Below are 19514 nucleotides of genomic sequence, written 5' to 3' on the forward strand. Positions count from 1 at the left end.
TGTTGAATGGATTTAGTTTGCCCTCATGGCATCAGGAAATGTTATGTTGCTCGTGTCTTCAGCTGAACTAACCTGAAAGAGAGCAGATCATAGTGAGCAGATCACGGTGAGTAGCTGAGGAGGGAGAAATAATTCACACAGTGGGATTGGTTTACTGTGGCCTTTCCAGTTTTGTGGGTTTTAGTTAACTGCTTCATTTCTCTTCATTGGTTTGATTGTTTCAGTTCAACAAACATTTTTTGAGACTCAAGTATATGTATGACTTTAGGCAGGTTCTATGAGACCCTAAAGAGGAATACATAATTCCTGTTCTCAAGGAGAAACCACAACACTGAACTTGAAGTCAGGAGAATTCAGTTTGTATCTCTGCTAAATGGGCACTAGACACAGGTGGTTTTTCAGAGCCCTTAACTTTTCTGAGACTCAGTTTCCTCGTATCTAAAATGGAGGTGTTATAATACCCACTGAGAGGGCCAAGGGAAGGATTGTAGGGGATGTGACACATGGTATTGCCTGGTAGACGTGAGATATTCAAACAGCATTATCTAAATCTGTTTCTAAAGAAACTTATAACCCTGTTTAGAAAATAGGCTCTTTACATTCATATGTAATTACAGAAGCAGGGAGACTGTGGTGGTGTTTTTTTAAATTTATTTATTATTATTATTATTTTTAATTTTAATTATTTATTTATTTTTTCCCCCAAAGCCCCAGTAGATAGTTGTATGTCATAGCTGCACATCCTTCTAGTTGCTGTATGTGGGACGCGGCCTCAGCATGGCTGGAGAAGTGGTACGTCGGTGTGCGCCCGGGATCCGAACCCAGGCCGCCAGCAGCGGAGCGCATGCACTTAACTGCTAAGCCACGGGGCCGGCCCTGTGGTGGCGTTAATAAAATAACACAGAAGCGTTCATGGAACAGAAAGATTCCTTCTAGCTGAGGGACTTAGAGAAGGATAAATGGAGGCGTGGGAGCACTTTCTGGGGCCTTGAAGGGTGGCTAGGATTTTTGCTAGTGGAGATGGGAAGGGCGTTGGGTGTTTTGGAGCATACTCCTGAATCCAGTTTGGAAAAGCTCAGTGACGCCTGAAGAGCAGTAAGAGGTGGGGCTGGAAGGGGCTGGGCCTGATCAGAGAGGCCTCTCGGGCTGTGCTGAGGGTGCCTGTGGACAACAGTGGGCTCCGAGTTGGGTCTTAGGAGTTAACTTTGGTATGATGCACAGGACAGAGTGGAGGCCGGAGCCTGGAGTCAGGGTGGCCAGTCAGGAGGCTTGCAAAGGGTCTTGGGGGTATGGAGATGGGAACCTGAGCAAGAATAGGGACAATGTAGAGGGAAAGGAGAGATAATGGCTCCATGAAGAGAAAGGGTATACTACAACCATGGAAGTAAGTAATTTCTTTAAAAAAAGACACACAATAAAAGAAAGTAAGCACCCTTAACGCTTATTAAAATGAGATCATGCTCTGCAGCTCTGCACTTTGTTGGCAGCACAGTCTTTTCGTGACTACATAGTACTCTGTAGGGATATTTCTGAAATTTTTTCACTGTTTTCCTGTTGATGGACACTTAGGTTGTTTGCAAGTTTTTACTGTTATGATTGTAGGAATTCCTTAGTCACAGGTATTTGCATTTAAAATCTTGATAGATTATGCTAAATTTCATTCTAAAAATTAAAAAAAAAAATTATGTGCCTACTAACAACATGAGAGTTTCTGGCTAACAGTAAATACTCATATTATAAATGAGTTAAATAAAAAACACACGTAGAACATACCTGGGTTTTTGTTGTTGTACCTAAGCAAGCGTGGTGGTACACTTATCACTGTGTTGGGTGCTGGGATGTCGGTGACCTCTCTTCAATCTTGTGTTTGTCCTTAACGCTGTAGCCTGAGAGTTTACTCAGTCAGTAAAAAGTTTGAGAAAAAATTAGTAGCTACATAGATATTCATGTTCATATTCAATATTGCATCCTACAGCTGTACCGTAACTCATTATTTCATCATTCTTGTATTAAGGGACATTTAATTGTAAGCTTTTTTGGGGGCCATCAGTATTATACTGATGAACATCTTTCTAAGTTTTGTTCAAGATTTTGGATTTTTTTTTTTAGGCTCAATTCCTAAAATGGGTTAGAATATAAACATTTTACAATTCTTGGTACATATTGCCAAACTGCTTTTTAGGGAGATGGTGGCAGTCCTCACTCCTGCTACACTGTCACCAACCTGGGGCAGTATTGGTCATCTTGCACTCTTTATTAATGGAGAAGTGCAGCATTGTGTTTTAATTTGTATTTCTTTGATTATATATTTTTTGTTTGTCCTTTTGTGAATGGTCTGTTATCTCGCCCTTTTTCTATTAGGATTTCTTTTTTTTTTTTTTTTTGTGAGGAAGATTAGCCCTGAGCTAACATCTGTCGCCAATCCTCCCCTTTTTGCTCAGGAAGACTGGCCCTGGGCTGACATACGTGCCCATCTTCCTCCACTTTATATGGGACGCCGCCATAGCATGGCTTGACAAGCATTGTGTGTCGGTGTGCGCCCGGGATCCGAAACCCGGGGCGCTGCAGCGGAGCGTGCACACTTAACTGCTATGCCACCAGGCCAGCCCCTCTATTAGGATTTTAATGCTTATGGTGGTATACTTTTGTTTTCAGTTTGAGTTTGAATTTCCTGGTAGGCTTGTTATAGGAGTGCTGGGCCCCACCCCTAGAGTTTCTGATTCCGCAGGTCAGGGCTTGGTCGGGCGGGTTTATAGCAAGTTCCAGCTGAGATGGATTGCTGTCAGTTTTGGGCCGCTGCTGAGAACCGGTGCTCTGACTCTTGGTGTGACCTTGGCTGATGGCTGATATTGGCTCATGACTAGTCCCTGACATTTTATGACATGTCATAGTTTATGAAAGCACTCGGTATAAGTTGTCTCACCTAACTGTCACAACACCCTTAGGTAGTTGTGGTTGTTATTGTTTTTCAGTGTCTACTGGTTTTTGAAACTTTATTTCCTACTTGCTAACTTTCACAAAAAGTTAGAGCCAGTTTATAATGGGTAATAGGATGATGAAGGAAAAAACTCAATATACTTGGTCAGAATTAGTGTGCTTCAGAGGTTCTAGAAGCCTTATTAACACTTTCCATGTTCTGTAGGGCAGTCTGGCTTCTGCAGGGTAAAGCCTTGTGCAGCTCTTATTACTCAGTTGAGAAATATGTGTACTAAATGTCACAAAGCAAATGACTCATTTGCAATTACATCGTCAGTTAGCATTTAAACCAAGGGGAGCTGGGCTGGTGGTGTTTCTGTCTTACCACAGTCAAAAAAGATCCTCATTCCTCCTTACTCAAGAAAGTGGTAGCAAACTGTATACCAAATTAAGACACTACTACAATGTATTGTATTGTATTTATTTATTTTTTTTTTTTTTTTTTAAAGATTTTATTTATTTATTTTTCACCCAACGCCCCAGTAGATAGTTGTCTGTCATAGCTGCACATCCTTCTAGTTGCTGTATGTGGGACGCGGCCTCAGCGTGGCCGGAGAAGCGGCGCGTCAGTGCGATCCCGGGATCCGAACCCGGGGCCGCCAGCAGTGGAGCGCGCGCACTTAACCGCTAAGCCAAGGGGCCGGCCCTATTTAACAAGGCTTTTTCAGTATACGCATAGTATATCATTAGCTTTTTACAGCAACTCTGTGAGTTAGGTAATATACTTTATAGATGGGCTGACTGGAACTGCAGGAGGCTGCTTAAAGTCCCGAAGCCACATAGCCATTAACTGGCAGAGCCCAGGCTCAGACGCTGGAATCGGTTCCATCTGATACCATACGAAGCTCGGTCCACTGTTCTGGACTGCATCACTTATTCTGTGTGGGGCAGCTGGCATGTGCAGGACAACACTGCACTGTGGGGGCAGTATTGTCCCAGTGATCTAGATGGGAGGGCCAGGTTCAAAGCTAATGAGGTCTGCTTCCGGCTCACCTTGCCAATACATTTATTGACGGAGTCTTTTGCTTCTACACTAGAGGTGTTTTTAATAGTTTTAGTAGCTGACTTTTATTTTTTAAATAGTTGAAGCATAACTTTTATTTCTGTAGTTCCAAAATTACATTTTAAAAAGATATAGTAAGCTACATCTAAAACGCTTAATGTATGTTTTTCAATTTAGAGACCAGAATAAATACAAAGATGCAGCTAATCTACTGAATGATGCCTTGGCCATCCGTGAAAAAACTTTGGGCAAAGATCATCCCGCGGTTTGTATATCTGGTCTTTCATTCTTTTTATATTTTATTTTCTCTTAATATTGTTTTTACCCAACTCATTTTAATATTAAACTCAACAGGGAAGGTTTAAGAGCTGCCTTTCCACTAGCTGGCACAGGTAGGAGTCTTCACTCACTCGATACCAGTGACGTACGTCAGTGCTGGTGACTCTGTCATTAGCATAGCCAGTGCACACTTAATTTGTGTATCAGCACCACTTCAAATGGATCACGGACTGTATTTTTTGATCCTAAATCAAATCGCATGTACTTCTATAAATTTTTCTCTAAAGAATTTATATTGTCTTTTTATTAAAATCTGGTTAGAGTTGCATACAGATCTGTTTTGGTTGGCTTTGTGGCTTTCAGTGAAATTTTAAAAAATCGAGATCATGTTGATTACATGTATTCTGCAGTGTTACTTTGTATACTCTATCTATATTACAGTGAATTGCTCTTTTGCTTTTAACTGAAGTCATATTGCTTCATCCAACTGAGAGCACTTCACTGTACATAGGGGGTGTAAATGAATGTGTGGTGTCTGAAGTCCTCTCCCTTGATGTTGTTTACCATTCTTCCTGGTTCCCTCTGTTGGTAGGTGGCAGCAACTCTGAATAACCTCGCAGTGTTGTATGGCAAAAGAGGGAAGTACAAAGAAGCTGAGCCGCTGTGTAAAAGAGCTCTGGAGATCAGAGAAAAGGTGCGGGTGAGGGGGGGTTCTTGTTCTCTGAGGTGTGGTGTTTTGTGCTTTTTAAGTATTTCAGTTTTAAGTTTTGAGAAGTGACCACTGTGATATGTCATTACTGACCATTTACTGAAAATATCTAATTCAGTAAGGTGGACAGCCCACAAAACACAGCCAGATTGGCCCACACAAATGGGTGTGTAAGGGTGTGGGTGTTCAGAGGGTGGAACCCTGAGTCTGCATGCCCTCCCAGCCTGAGGTGGCTGAGAAATGACTCTATTGAAGAAGGAATTTCCGAGAACTGGAGGTGGAAAGGATGGGGGCATTTCATTTGACAATGAGGCATGTGCCTGTCAATAAGAAAAACATTAAAATTTAAAAATAAAGTCACCAAATATGCTTATAAAGCTTAAAAAAATGAAATAATTATTTCCAGAACTAAAGATTAACTCAGAGCTATAGATTAAGTCAGTCTCTTGGATATTTAATATCAGCTGCTACAGTTTATGGTGATTAGGTATTGAAAAAAATGGAACTTGTGAATTTCAGCAGTACTCTGTATGACTATTCAAATATTACAGAGACTCAGGTGTCAGGTTCATGTTTCTTGGTATTTTTTGTGATTATTTACCAGTGATACTGAGAGATTAATCATTTAATTTTGAGCCATATGGCAAGGAATTGGGTAAGGGAAAGTAAAAAGGGGCTTATTATCAAACTGTGCAAGTAAAATTTTATCATGCTGCCAGCTGCATGATGTTTATGAAATAAAATGGTCAGATTTTGAGTGTACTGGGGTTAAAATCAGGGAGAACACAAACGTATCAAATTAAGGATTATGAACTATATAGGGTTATCTGCCAGATTCATTCATAAATATTTGCTCTTTCATTCCCTCATTTAGCAAATGTTTATTGAGGACTTAAGAGCCCCCTGCTTGATTAGAGTTGTTGATTTACAAATCAGAGATGCAGTTCCTTCGCCAGGAGCACAGTCCACTAGACAGACCTTGGGAGCACAGGGTGCATTGGCTTCTAGGAGGGAGCTCTGGGAGAGGACAGAGCAGGGCCGCCTCCAAGTCCAGGGCTTAGGGGTGCATTGGAGATGGCTTCTTTCAAATGGTCAGTGTTTGAACCGAGTCTTAAATAACCGAGTTCAGAGTTTTCCAGGCAGGGAGAGGTAGGGGATGCAGAAAGGGGTGGAGAGAAGGCCTGCCTCACTCGAGAAGGCACAGAGTTGAGAGAATGAATTGCTTCTTCAGGGTACTAAGGAAATAGTTTTGTATTTATTCATCTGTTTGTGTGCCAGCACCTTTCTAGATGCTGAGATTACATCGGTGACGAAGACAGACAAAGACTTCGCACTCTTGAGGCTTACATTTTAATGAGTGAGAGTCAGACAATAAAGGACTAAACAGATAAATGAGATAGTTTCAGGTAGTGTACTTGGAAAGATAGAGAAAAACCAGGTGATGTGCTTGTGAGTTAACTGGGTGGGGATGGGCTGAGGGCTCCCTTAAATAGGATGTAGGGAAGTTTCCTCTGAGGGGTCCTGAAGAGAGACCTGAAGGGAAAGTAGCTGGGTGGGGGGTTGGGAGAGGAGCTTCGGGCATCTGGGACAGTGAGTTCAAAGAGCCCTGAAGGTGGAGTTTGAAATGTGAGGGAAAGGAGTTTGGGGTGATTGCAGGGGACCTCCAGGTCTGAATGTGAAGGGATACACAGGTGGAGTTGAAGAATTGGAAATTTCCTTCGAAGGCTTGTATGCATAGGAATGAGAGTAATGCAGTAGTTAGAGTCAGAGAGGCTGGGTTTAAGCTTGGGCTCTTCCAGGACTTGGCAGTCATGTTAACATAGCCTTTATAAAGCCCAGTTTTCTCATCTTCAAAATGTGCATGATAATGTTACCTACCATGTAGGATTATTATAAGAATTAAGGAAGTTAAATTATGTAAAGAAAATTGGCACAGTTCCCTCCTTCCCTCCAAGGATAAGAGTTCAATAAATTCTAGTTAAATTATTTTTATTGTTACACGACATGAGAAGCCTTTTAAGGATTATAAGCCTAAAAGTAAGGCATAGTCATATTTATATTTAGACAGATCTCTCTTGTAGGGTGGAGAATGGGTCAGATGGTAGTGAAACAAGTAAGTGTTTCTAATATACTTTTTTATTTTCAGGTTTTGGGAAAGGATCACCCTGATGTTGCTAAGCAGTTAAATAACTTGGCCTTACTGTGCCAGAACCAGGGCAAGTACGAAGAAGTAGAATATTATTATCAAAGAGCCCTCGAGATCTACCAAACAAAACTGGGACCCGATGACCCCAATGTGGCCAAAACAAAAAATAACCTGGTATGTTTACAGAGGAACAACTCTGTAGGTAGAGCCAGAATTGCTTTCTTTCTGAAATCTGAGCTTTGTTTCATAATGTAACCTGTAGATAAGAATGTATGCTTCATTTACATATGAAGAATACTAAACATTTTATTTTATTTTAAGGCATCCTGCTATCTGAAGCAAGGAAAATTCAAGCAAGCAGAAACGCTGTACAAAGAGATTCTCACTCGTGCCCATGAAAGGGAGTTTGGTTCTGTAGATGGTAAGATGTACACTCCTGCTTCTTTTTTTTTTTTAATTTTATTTATTTATTTTTCCCCCAAAGCCCCAGTAGATAGTTATATGTCACAGTTGCACATCCTTCCAGTTGCTGTGTGTGGGACACGGCCTCAGCATGGCCGGAGAAGCGGTGCACCGGTGTGCGCCTGGGATCCGAACCCGGGCCGCCGGCAGCGGAGCACACCAAGCCACAGGGCCGGCCCTACACTCCTGCTTCTATGCAGATACAATTGTAGGATGCATTAAAAATAATGATTTCTATCTTGAACTTGGTAATACCCAAGTCAACACAATATTATCAAGATAGACTTTAATTTGAATTTTAGAAACGATTTTTCAAATAGCACATAGAGGAGAGAACGTGACACAGCCTGAGTGCTCATCGACTCATCAGTTCATCCATTCATTCATCATCCAGTGAACGTGGTGAACGCCTGTGTCCTTGCCTGGCATTACTGATAACTCAGTGGGGTCGTGCACCCTCTGGGGAGGAGTGATGGCCACCTGCCCACGTCTTTCTGTGCTGCCCTCTCCAGAGCCCATGCTTGCTTTAGGCATGACTTAGACATGCTAACTCCAAAAATCTTCCCTGGAGTCATTAATGCTTTCTGGCATTGTCCTGTAATCCAATGATTCTCAAAGTGCCAGCAGGGACCAGGAGCACCAGCACCACCTGGGTCCTGTCAAATGCAAATTCTTCCCGTCCCAGGCCTGCTGGATTGTTTGACTGTCTTAAGCCCAGGCCTGTCTCCTTTATATTCCTTAAAGTATTATAGGTGCTTAATACTCAGATTGTAATAAATATTTTATAGGATTTAAATTGCTCAGTAAAACAATATTTTTGTGGTACATAAGGCATTTTTTTTTCCCTCCATCATGTATTACATAAGATGTTCAGAATGAGGATAGTTGTTACTGGTGTCCAGGAAACCTTAGAATGTGTAGGGAAAGAGAGGTTTTGGTTAATAAAATTTTTCTTCTAAAGAGATTTTCTAGAAACCACTTTGGAAAAATCTTTGAAAAATGTGTTTGTTTTTTTTTCTCTGTTAATAAGTGGAGCAGTAAATCTCTTTTGCTATCAGAATATAGTAGTGCCTCAGGTTCATCATTCTGGAATTGGATTGTATTTGCAGTTGTGTGGCAGGATAGGGCCAACAAGTGACCTCCCTGGCGATTTATAGTTCATAGGGAGCTTTCGTATCCTCATCTAACTGCAGAGGCTGTGCTGATTTTGTAGTGATTCCAGGCCATCTCCTTAATGCTTCTTTTAAATAATTCTACTCTTGGGGAAGACTTGTTTCCTTATGATTTGCTAGATTTTTTCTGCTAAAAATAGTAGCGTGAAGTTCAGTTAATTGGGTTCTAGTTAAAAGTAGTTTTCTATACTCGGATTAATCCTCCATACAAATGTTAAAACATAGGACAGACAGGCATTTTTTCTTTAGGCGAGATGCTGATGTGTCCTGTGACGCTGTCGGTGCATGACCTTCCGTGTCACGGGGGCCTTCTGTTGCTCACAGTGCGCACAGTGAATGAAGTCCATGAGTTGGTTCGTTGTTGGGAAATCAAGCTCTGTTAACTGTGGTGTCTACTTGTCTGTTCTAGCAATAGAGTTAGTTTAGTAGATGGAGCTAAAACCACACTAAATAACAGTGTTAGTAAGTTTTAAATACTGTTCAGTCTTTTAAAACCAATATTTAAAACTAGTTTCACTCTTCTTCTATGACATGATGAATAATAATCATAGTAATAATAGTTAACCACGTACTACTAGTCTTGCAGTTAAGCAGTTTAAATGTGTAACCTTATTTAATTTTCTCAAGTCCTGTGAAGTGGGTCAAACATTACCCCATCTTAGGAGCGAGGACACTGCAGACTAAGTAGCTTGCCCAGGGTTTATAGTTGAGGAGTAGGTGGACTGGGTGGGAGCCTGAAATAGGTCTTCATTGCAGGAAACCTTGAAAGTTCATGGAGAGATGGGAACGTGAAAATTGCCCATAATTTCATCACCCAAATACATCTTTTAACATTTTTCTTCTTTTTTAGTAAATACTTTTATTTTTTTTTATTTTTTATTTTTTGTGAGGAAGACTGGCCCTGAACTAACTAACATCTGCCAATCCTCCTCATTTTGCTGAGGAAGATTGGTCCTGGGCTAACATCCATGCCCATCTTCCTCTACTTTATATGGGACGCCGCCACAGCATGGCTTGACAAGCAGTGTGTCGGTGCACACCCAGGATCCGAACCTGCGAACCCTGGGCCACCGAAGCGGAGCATGCACACTTAACCTCTGTGCCAGCTGGCTGGCTCTGATTTACATTTTTGAAACCATGCTTACATATAATCGTATAATCATATCTACTGCTTATTTTCCCTTATGCTTGTAGCTTAATCATTTTTCATGTCGTAAAAATATTTTCATAAACTTCACTTTTAAGACTGCTTGTCCTCTGTGGTATGGGTACATTAGTTGTAGAAACTTTGAGTGAGTCATATGTGTTAACATTCTCAGAAGGTAAGAAGACTTTAAAGGAGTATTGATTTGCATCTTTTCCACTTTTGCTTCCAGTATCTTACTACTTTTTTTTTTTTAGACTTTTGTTTAATGCTAGGTTGCTCAAATTCTAAATACTCCTACATGTTATGTGAGGATTCTAGCGTTAAAAAGTTTCAGTATAGGGACCCCAGCATGTGTCAGGTTTTTTGACAGTTGCCTTCCCTGTCTAGGTACATTTGATTCTGCATCTTCTGTTGACAGTGCTGCACGTGTTGGCCATCTCCTACTTGTTTCTTGTGGTCTGGTTCTGTTTTCATAGGCTTTCTCCTCCCTTGTGAACCTCATCTGTCCAAGTTGTGAGAAGTAATATCTAAGAAGGATCATATAAAAAACAAAACAAAAACCTTGCAATCACTGAAACTTGACAGCTTCTACTCAGTAGGCTCTATTATGCTTCTATTTATAGTAGGTTATTTTTTCTTCCCTAGATGAAAATAAACCCATTTGGATGCACGCTGAAGAAAGAGAAGAATGCAAAGTAAGAATATACTGTTTTCAGAGATTTTCTCAATTGGATATATTGCTTTCAAGATAATTATTCATTTGAAATTATTTTTTATAATTTAGGGAAAGCAAAAGGACGGGACATCTTTTGGAGAGTATGGTGGCTGGTATAAGGCCTGCAAAGTTGATAGGTATGTCTGTTTAACTGGAAACACAAACAGCTGTGGAAGGTACTAATGCTTTAAAGGCAGCCTGTAAATGACCCTGCCTAGATTCCTTAAGGTGTAAATTTCCTTGTGTAAAGTTCCTTAAGGTGGTGTGGTTGCACAGTCTCGTATTTTTCCCAAATTCCAATAAAAAATCCCATACTTGGTAAATGAGATGATCTACATACACAAAACCCACCATAATAGGGGTAAATATGGGTTTTGCCCATTAATACTATTTTGTCCAAGGCTAACTACTGAATTGCAGGAGAAAGAGATAGCTAGACAAGGACATGGTATTTAAGTTGGCCATAGAGCAGACTCATGGGAAATAGGCCAGCAGACCTGCAAAAGCCAGCACTTTGCAAACATGTGTCTGGGATGCCACAGGGAGACCCTAGGCATACACCTGCCCTGTTTCCTCGAGGCCCTCAGGGCCTCGGTGTCTGCAGCGGGTGGTGTGAGCCCTTCCATGACCAGCCCTGTGAGCCTGTGCTTGCCACCTCCATACCACGGGCTGCTGCAGACAGCTTTGTTCCCTCTTCTGACCGAAACACCTTTCCTGTGGTCATTTTCTTTCTTTCCTTTTTTTTTTTTTATGAAGAAGACTGGCCCTGAGCTAACATCTGCCAATCCTCCTCTTTTAGCTGAGGAAGACTGGCCCTGGCCTAACATCCATACCCATCTTCCTCCACTTTATATGGGACGTCGCCACAGCATGGCCTGACAGGCGGTGCATCGGTGCACGCCCGGGATCCGAACCCGGGCCGCCAGTAGCGCAGCGCACGCACTTAACCACTAAGCCACTGGGCCAGCCCCAATCTTCCTCTTTTTTTGCTGAGGAAGACTGGCCCTGGGCTAACATCCGTGCTCATCTTCCTCTGCTTTGTATGGGGCACCGCCACAGCATGGCTTAACAAGCGGTGCGGCGGTGCGCGCTGGGATCCGAACCGGTGAACCCTGGGCCACCACAGCGGAGCACGAGCACTTAACTGCTTGTGCCACCGGGCCGGCCCCCTGTGGTCATTTTCTTATCTTCAGTCTCACCCATCCTTTCAGACTCAGTTTACCAGTCATCTGTTTCAGGAAAGCTCTCTGAACCCCTACTTTGGAATAAATACCCCTACTCTGGGTTCCCCATAGCACTTACCATAATATCTTACATTTATATGCTTTATTTCTCCCACTACTGTGTAGTTGTCTCCAAGACAGCGAGCATAGCTTCTCTATTTCTGTATCTAAAGTACCTATCATTAGTAAGAAAAATGTCTCTTGAAGTACGTATCTATACTAAAATGAACTAGGTTTATTTCTAGTTCTTTAGTAAGACTGCTCAGTCAAGAATACAGAAACACATCATCCCTGTCCATAGTGTTTATTCTGCCTTCACACATGCAGCATTCATCCTGACTCAGACCCCGTTGCTGGTGAGGTTTGGATTTGCTCTGCTTCCCCTCTACCTGTGGAGAGAAGGGAGAAGGTGAATAGCAACATTACAAACACCGTGTCTTCTTTACTACTCAACGCAGAATAAGCTCTCCCTCCAGGGGAAGCATGATAGTCACTAGACAGACCCAGCACAGACATTTCTGTGGACAGAGTGGCTGGGACTGTGTGAGAGTGGCCGCAGCCTGGAAGAGGGCAAGGGCACATCCCCTAGCCACAAGGCACGGTGCAGTGGACCCCGCCCTGCAGAGGTGTCTAGTGCAAGTGCCAGGGTCAACCCTAACTGCCCTGAACAGCACTGGTAGGCAGGGGATGCTTGAGATAGCAGAACATTTTAGAATTTTACAGTTTAAAAAAGTTCCATCGAAATTTAAAAAATATTTTTAACCAAACATAAGCCTCTTAGTCCATTAGATTATGTGCTGTTGTGTGTTGGTTGCTCTAAAACTTATATTTAATAGTTCTGTATGTCATGTGCTTTCTTATAGTCCAACTGTTACAACTACTTTAAAAAACCTTGGGGCACTTTACAGACGTCAAGGCAAATATGAAGCTGCAGAAACATTGGAAGAAGCAGCCATGAGGTCACGTAAACAGGTCAGTTACGTACCTTCTTGTTTTGTGTGTGTGTGTGAGGAAGATTAGCCCTAAGCTAACGTCTGTTGCCAATCCTCCTCTTTTTGCTGAGGAAGATTGGCCCTGGGCTAACATCTGTGCCCATCTTCCTCTGCTTTATATGAGACACCGCCACAGCATGGCTTGACAAGCAGGGGTGTTGGTGCGCGCCCGGGATCCGAACCTTCGAACTCCGGGCCTCGGAAGCGTAGTGCGAGCGCTTAACCGCTACGCCACCAGGCGGGCCCCCAGCATACCTTCTATTTTTAACTTATCTGTTATAACTTTGAGTTTAGTGATTCTCTTTTATGTGACTTATTGAAAGTTTGATTTAGAAATAGAAAATTTTTAATAGTTTGTACAAATAAAATTATGTTGTTTAAAAGACTGTAAATACGATACCAAAAGCACAAACAGCAAAAGAAAAACTCGACCAGTTAGATTCACATAGTTAGAGATGTTTGTACATTCAAGGACACCATCAAAGTGAAAAGGCTCTCACAGAATGGGCGAAAATACTTGCAAATCACATATCTGGTAAGGGTCTAGTCTCCAGAATGTATAAAGACGAAAGGACCATCTAATTAAAAACATGAGCGAAGGACCTAAATAGACACTTCTCTGAAGATGATACACGCATGCCAACAAGCACATGAACAGACTCCACATCATTAGTCATTAGGGGACTGCAAATCCAAACCACAGTGAGATACCACTTCACACCCGCTAGGATAGCTAGAATCAGAAAAGCAAAACAGACAGCAAGTAACAAATGTTGAGAAGGAAGTGTAGGAATTCGGACCCTCATGCACTGCTGGTGGGGTTGTAAAATGATGCAGCCGCTGTGGAAAACAGTTTGATGGTTCATCAAAAAGTTAAACACAGAATTACTGTATGGCCCAGCAATTCCACTCCTGGGTATATACCCAAAAGAATTGAACACAAGTGTTCAAACAAATACAGTTGATTCTTGTTATTCACAGTAGTTATGTTCTGTAAGTCTCTGTGAACACTGAATTAGCAAATACTGAACCACTGCTTGTAGGGGAAAATACACAGTTAGGTTCCTGCCAGCCTCTGGTCACATTTACATCAACTGGTCAATACATAACCTTGTTTTATGTGTGTTTCTGTTTAAAGACAGCTTATTTAGCATATACTGTTGATTCCTTAACATCGAATTCATAGCCAGCAGCCTCCCGCTCACACCTAAAGGAGGCTCACCTGACACAGCTGTTTTCTCCATGAGGCCCAGCCCAGCCTTCCTGTGTTCGGGAACGTTGGCCAGCGCTGCAGCACCAGGCTTGGGGCCATTTTAAACAGCAAAATCGCCAACAAAAAAGCACAAAAGTGTGGAAAGTGTGGCACTAAATAATTTAGACTGGGAGAAGGACAGTTGTTTACAGTAAGAGATGAAACAAAGCAGAGTGTCACCTTGTTCAGTCTTAGCTGGGGAAGTACACATTGAGTACCTCAAATTTTCCGCCACTCTGTGCATGTTTACGAATAACTGAAAGCACTGCGAATGTTGATTTTGGGATTACAAATACATTGTGGCAGGTAGCTGAGTTCGCAAATACGACATCTGTAAATAATGAGAGTTGACTGTCCTTGTACACATATGTTCATGGCAGCGTTACAGTAGTCTATAAATGTAGAAACAACCCACGTGTCCATCATAGGGTGAATGGATAAACAGGTCATGGTGGATCCATATATTGGAATGGTATTTGGCGATAAAAAATTATGAACTACTGAAGCACTTTCCTTCATCAACTGAGTTATTTTAGTTATGCTGAAAAAGGACACGAAAAAGTCTTAATTCTTCCCATTTAATTGCCAGTCTTTAGAGTAAGGAGTCAATGTATTACTATATATGTGTATGTGTGTATATATAGAGATGACAGTTTTGGTTTTGTTTTATATTTTTAGGCTTGGAGGGGCAGGTGTGGGTTTTTTCCCCCTCAATGGTATATATGTAGGCTGTTGTGTGATTGTTGGTTTATGGCCACTTTTTGGCTGGGATTAAAATTACCCATATATGGGCCGGCCCCGTGGCTTAGCGGTTAAGTGCTCGCGCTCTGCTGCTGGCGACCCGGGTTCGGATCCCGGGCGCCCACCGACGCACCGCTTCTCCAGCCATGCTGGGGCCGCGTCCCACATACAGCAACTAGAAGGATGTGCAGCTGTGACATACAACTATCTACTGGGGCTTTGGGGGAAAAAATAAATAAATAAAATTATAAAAAAAATTATAAAAAATAAAATAAAATTACCCATATATACCTTACAATTTTTTTCTTTCAAAAAAGTCTGTGCAGACTGATTAGAGAGGACCCAGTAGAGATATTGTCGATGGTGTGTTCTCCCAGCCCCTGCCCCTGGAGAAGCCCTTTCTGAAGTCCTGTCATCCTTCCTGGGTCTTCTGACTCTGAAGGGCTGCTGCGTGGAGCTTTGTGACATGGGGTCCAGAGCCCTGGCTGGGGTCTGGCTGTGTGGGCTGCATGGGATTCCAGCACAGGCTGTGCCGTCTGTGCCACCCCTGGGAATGGAGGGTGGCTTAGATGGTCTGCAGTGCTCATTCTAGCTCTAGAGTGCTGTGACCTGTCGTCGTCAGGAGTGGTATCAGCAATCCAGGCTTTGTTTTAAAGTGCCAGATAATGTTTATCAAATGAGCAGAGTCTTGAGAGTCAGGAGTTTCAGAAGTTTCAAGGAGATTGCTAGTTCTTTACTGAGAATGGTCCCCTCCTGCTTGGCTTTGCTGTGAAAGTCACAGCAACACACTGTCTGTTTGCGATTTGCGTCTCCTGAGGAGGAACCTGTGAAGTCAGCAAAGGTTTTTTGCATGAGCTGTTTGGATTGAATCCCATGTAGAACATAAAACATGTTGCATCCTGGTCATCAGGTGGTATGGAAATACACATGGAGAACAATACCTGTTGGGTTTTAATCCAGTTATTTTTAACTCAAATATGTATGAATAATCATTGAAAAAATAAGGTGAGTGCTTGTTGCTGCTTATCACTTCCTAAAAGTGTGAAAGCTTACTCTTAAAGTGCCTTTTGTAAATTAGTGGCTAGTTTTCAGTTATCTTGTGCTGAGAATAAAGTAATCCATGAGTTTTCAATCATGTACTTATTATGGAGGCAAGAAACACAAGAGACTTAGTGTTCAAGGGTTAAAAACTGGGCATTTTCCCAGCATATGATGAAACTTTCCAAACATATAGAGAAGTTGAAAGAATTTTAGACCTGTGTCCCTGCCATGTAGATGCTATCGTGAACATTATAGTTGAGCACATCTCTCCCGTCTATCCATCCATCAATCCATTTTTTTTTTTTGGAAGCATTTCAAATCTATATACATTAGTACACTTCTCTCTGAATACTTAAGCGAGCAAATCATTAACTGGGGCTCAATATTTGTTTATGGGTTTTTTACATTTGAAGTAAAGTTTATGTACGGCAGAAGTCTCAAATGTATATTCCTGAGAATCACTGTTCTGATTTTTTCTCTCTAATGTTTACGAACTGTTTTCTTTCTAGTGAAGTTTAGCTATCTTAGAAATCACTGATACAACTCAAGTGCTAATGGATCAAACCCTTTTCCCCCTGCCTGGCTCACAGGGTCTTGACAATGTTCACAAACAGAGAGTAGCTGAAGTGCTGAATGACCCTGAGAACATGGAGAAGAGGAGAAGCCGAGAGAGCCTCAACGTGGACGTGGTCAAGTACGAGAGTGGCCCTGACGGAGGGGAGGAAGTGAGTATGAGCGTAGAGTGGAATGGGGTAAGTACAGTACACAGTTGCCAGCGCGCTCAGGCAGGGGCTTGTCTGTCTGCGGGCAGCGGCGGGGGCCCGTCTCCTACCGGGAGTGCTTTCCCGTGGCTTCCCCTGTCTCTTGTGCTAGACATTCTACTTTTCTCAAATTAAGTACCAATTAAGCTTTTTGTAAGTTCTTATCTCCTCCTAATACTGAAGTCTGTTATTTCTTTGAAGTGGTAATTTTCTTCTTTTTAGGAACCCATCAAAACTGTTTGGCTTAACTTTGAGCACTTAAATGCTGATTGAGTGTCCTGGTTATTTAAAGCATAATCCATAATCTGATTTTATTTTAATATTAGGATTAGTGTGGCAGATAACTAACTCGCTTTTTTAACTTACCCATATTCATTGCTAACTCCAGTGCTCCTAATTTCACTCATCAGGCTACTGTAGATTTTGTTAGAATTAATTTGAGTGCCTTAAAGGGAAATGATGTTTCAAGCAGAACTTCTCTTTAGAAAGAACAGGTCAAGAGCAGGGACAGTAGGGTGGTGTCCCGCCTCAGTCCTGAACGTCATGTCTCCACTGAGGGGTCCCGTGGGCTATTGCTCTTCACAGTTACCTGCCAGAGGTTCGGACCAGAACATGTGCCTGTGTTTGTGACCTGTCAACCCCTGGCCAGGCTCTGCCTCTGAGTTTCCCTGGTTTGCCTCTCAGACCACTGCTGTTTATCCAGTGGTTGCCAGAGAGCCTGTGGCCTTCTGGACATTTTCTTTCTCGTGAATTTTTTTAACATAAGGGTAACTTTTTTGTACATTGAGCTGGTATCTTTGGAATTTTGCTTTCTTCAGGGAGGGTTGAGCACAGGATTAGCTGGAGCGGGTCCCGGTGCACTCTCAGTGTTTTTTGAAGTCACAGTAGTGCAGTTTGATTAGTTGTAATTGTGCAGATGTCTTGCCAAGTAGTAGTTTTGGGCTTTCTTATAATCTGTCTTTTTGAATCTCTTTATTTTTGGGATTTCCTATAGCTGTAGCACTTTGGTAAGGATTAGCATCTAAATAGACATTTTGTGCTAGTGGCCAGAATATCAGGGAGAAAGTCTTGTTGACTGTCTTTATCTGGCAGCTCCCTTGCTTTGGTTTTTCCTGTGCCAAGACAACCAATCAGCATCTGCTTTGACCATTCCCCCTGTTGGGCAGTCGTCCCAGACAAAAACGATGATGACGGTCCCTGCTCTTGTCCACGTGCGGCCCACACTGTGTACTGTACTCTCCCCGTGGTTGCTGTTGTCCCGCATGCTTTATGTGGAGGGCCAGGTCCCTTCTTTTGTCTGTAGAAGCCAGGGTGCAGATTTTGATACTCTCGAATGAAGTTCTGGAGGAACTTTCTCTTGAGACAGTATTTCTAGGTCGATCTTCCTATGAAGTCATATGATACTAAAATTATTGACAACCCAGGGTTCTGTTACTATCTTCCAGACTGAGACTCAGGGATACGGGGAGCTGCTTTCATTCCACCGTTCAGGGGCTGGTGGGCAGCACCCGGTCAGGCAAAAAGTACAGACGCAGCAGGTGGAAGCCGTCACTCCTGTGAGTGCGTGCTTGCTCCAACGCCTGTCACTTCACATCTTTCGCACTTCGGACATGCTGTCACTTAGGACGGTCACACACTGGGCTTTGGACAGCTTTTTACTCGACTTTTAAGACACAAGCAGCTTTCCATCTTTGACAAAATCCACCCCAGGGCACATCCAGTGCAGTGGATGCTTTGAGCAGCGGAAGGAGCCCTTTCTTCAAATGGAGTCTTACATAAAGCAGTGAGTAAATAGAGAACTGCCTGGATTAACCAGGGTGCGGCAGGCGAGGGCTGGTGCTCTCACCGCTGGTCACCTAAGGCTACTGCTCAGACTCAGCCCACATCACCTTCACGGGAAGGCTGTGGCTCCCAGACTGGTTTCCCTGAAGCCTGAGGTTCTGAGAAGGTAGTGCTGAGCTCTCCCAACGTTTAATTTGAGTTTTATTTTCAAAGCATACTTTTGGTATTTAAGAGGAGGCAATAAAAGCAGTATGCACACTTAGGTGTTTTTTTTTTTTTTTTTTTTTGCTGTGGAAGATTTGCCTTGAGCTAACATCTGTTGCCAATCTTTCTCTTTTTTCTTTTTTGAGGAAGATTAGGCCTGAGCTAACATCTGTGCCAGTCTTCCTCTATTTTTTCTGTGGGTCCCCGCCACAGCATCGCTGACAAGTGGTGTAGCTCCGTGCCTGAGATCCAAACCCTCGAAGCCAGGCCACTGAAAGCAGAGCATGCCAAACTTAACCACTACGCCACGGGGCCGGCCCCTTAGGTGTTTTTTTAAATCAACTTCATTGAAGTATAGTTATATGCAACCAAAAGAGCCCATTTCAAGCATCACCTTTGATTTAGATGTTAACACGCTGCAGTCCCCACGTTAGTCTTTGTCCAGGTGTGAGAATAAAGCGTCTAATCCTGTCTCTGTGCGAGTGAAGATTTCCCTGAGTTTACAAGGCAAACGCTTTAAGAACTGTTACCGTTTGCAACCACTTATCTGTGTGCGTCAAGAGTTTCTTTTTTTTTTTTTTAATAATTTTATTTATTTATTTTTTCCCCCAAAGCCCCAGTAGATAGTTGTATGTCATAGCTGCACATCCTTCTAGTTGCTATACGTGGGATGCGGCCTCATCATGGCCAGAGAAGCGGTGCATTGGTGCGAGCCCGGGATCTGAACCCGGGCCGCCAGTAGCGGAGTGCACGCACTTAACCGCTAAGCCATGGGGCTGGCCCAAGAGTTTCTTAATGTTATGCAACCAGGATAAAATATTAGAGGGGCCAGCCCTGTGGCATAGTGGTTAAGTTGGTGTGCTCTGCTTCTGTGGCCCGGGTTCGCAGGTTCAAGGGTTCAGATCCCGG

At 42.7% G+C, this 19514-nt stretch overlaps 1 protein-coding gene across 20 annotated transcripts in view; it reads left to right on the forward strand.

Annotated features, from left to right (window-relative positions):
* The window catches only part of KLC1 (kinesin light chain 1), a 66904-nt gene that overhangs the window by 29918 nt on the left and 17472 nt on the right, over positions 1 to 19514 (forward strand). For 12 of the 20 annotated variants that reach the window (XM_058567799.1, XM_058567795.1, XM_058567798.1 and 9 more), the window contains 8 exons: positions 4157 to 4244; positions 4851 to 4952; positions 7114 to 7287; positions 7435 to 7534; positions 10540 to 10589; positions 10679 to 10746; positions 12696 to 12804; positions 16449 to 16610. In XM_058567799.1, coding sequence (XP_058423782.1) covers positions 4157 to 4244; positions 4851 to 4952; positions 7114 to 7287; positions 7435 to 7534; positions 10540 to 10589; positions 10679 to 10746; positions 12696 to 12804; positions 16449 to 16610 — 853 coding nt within the window. Of the gene's footprint in view, positions 1 to 4156; positions 4245 to 4333; positions 4372 to 4850; positions 4953 to 7113; positions 7288 to 7434; positions 7535 to 10539; positions 10590 to 10678; positions 10747 to 12695; positions 12805 to 16448; positions 16611 to 19514 lie in introns of those variants that run through there. The other 8 variants (XM_058567802.1, XM_058567806.1, XM_058567810.1 and 5 more) reach the window with 3 other exon arrangements.

Source organism: Diceros bicornis, chromosome 24 (genome assembly GCF_020826845.1).
Source record: "Diceros bicornis minor isolate mBicDic1 chromosome 24, mDicBic1.mat.cur, whole genome shotgun sequence".
NCBI lineage: Eukaryota > Metazoa > Chordata > Mammalia > Perissodactyla > Rhinocerotidae > Diceros > Diceros bicornis.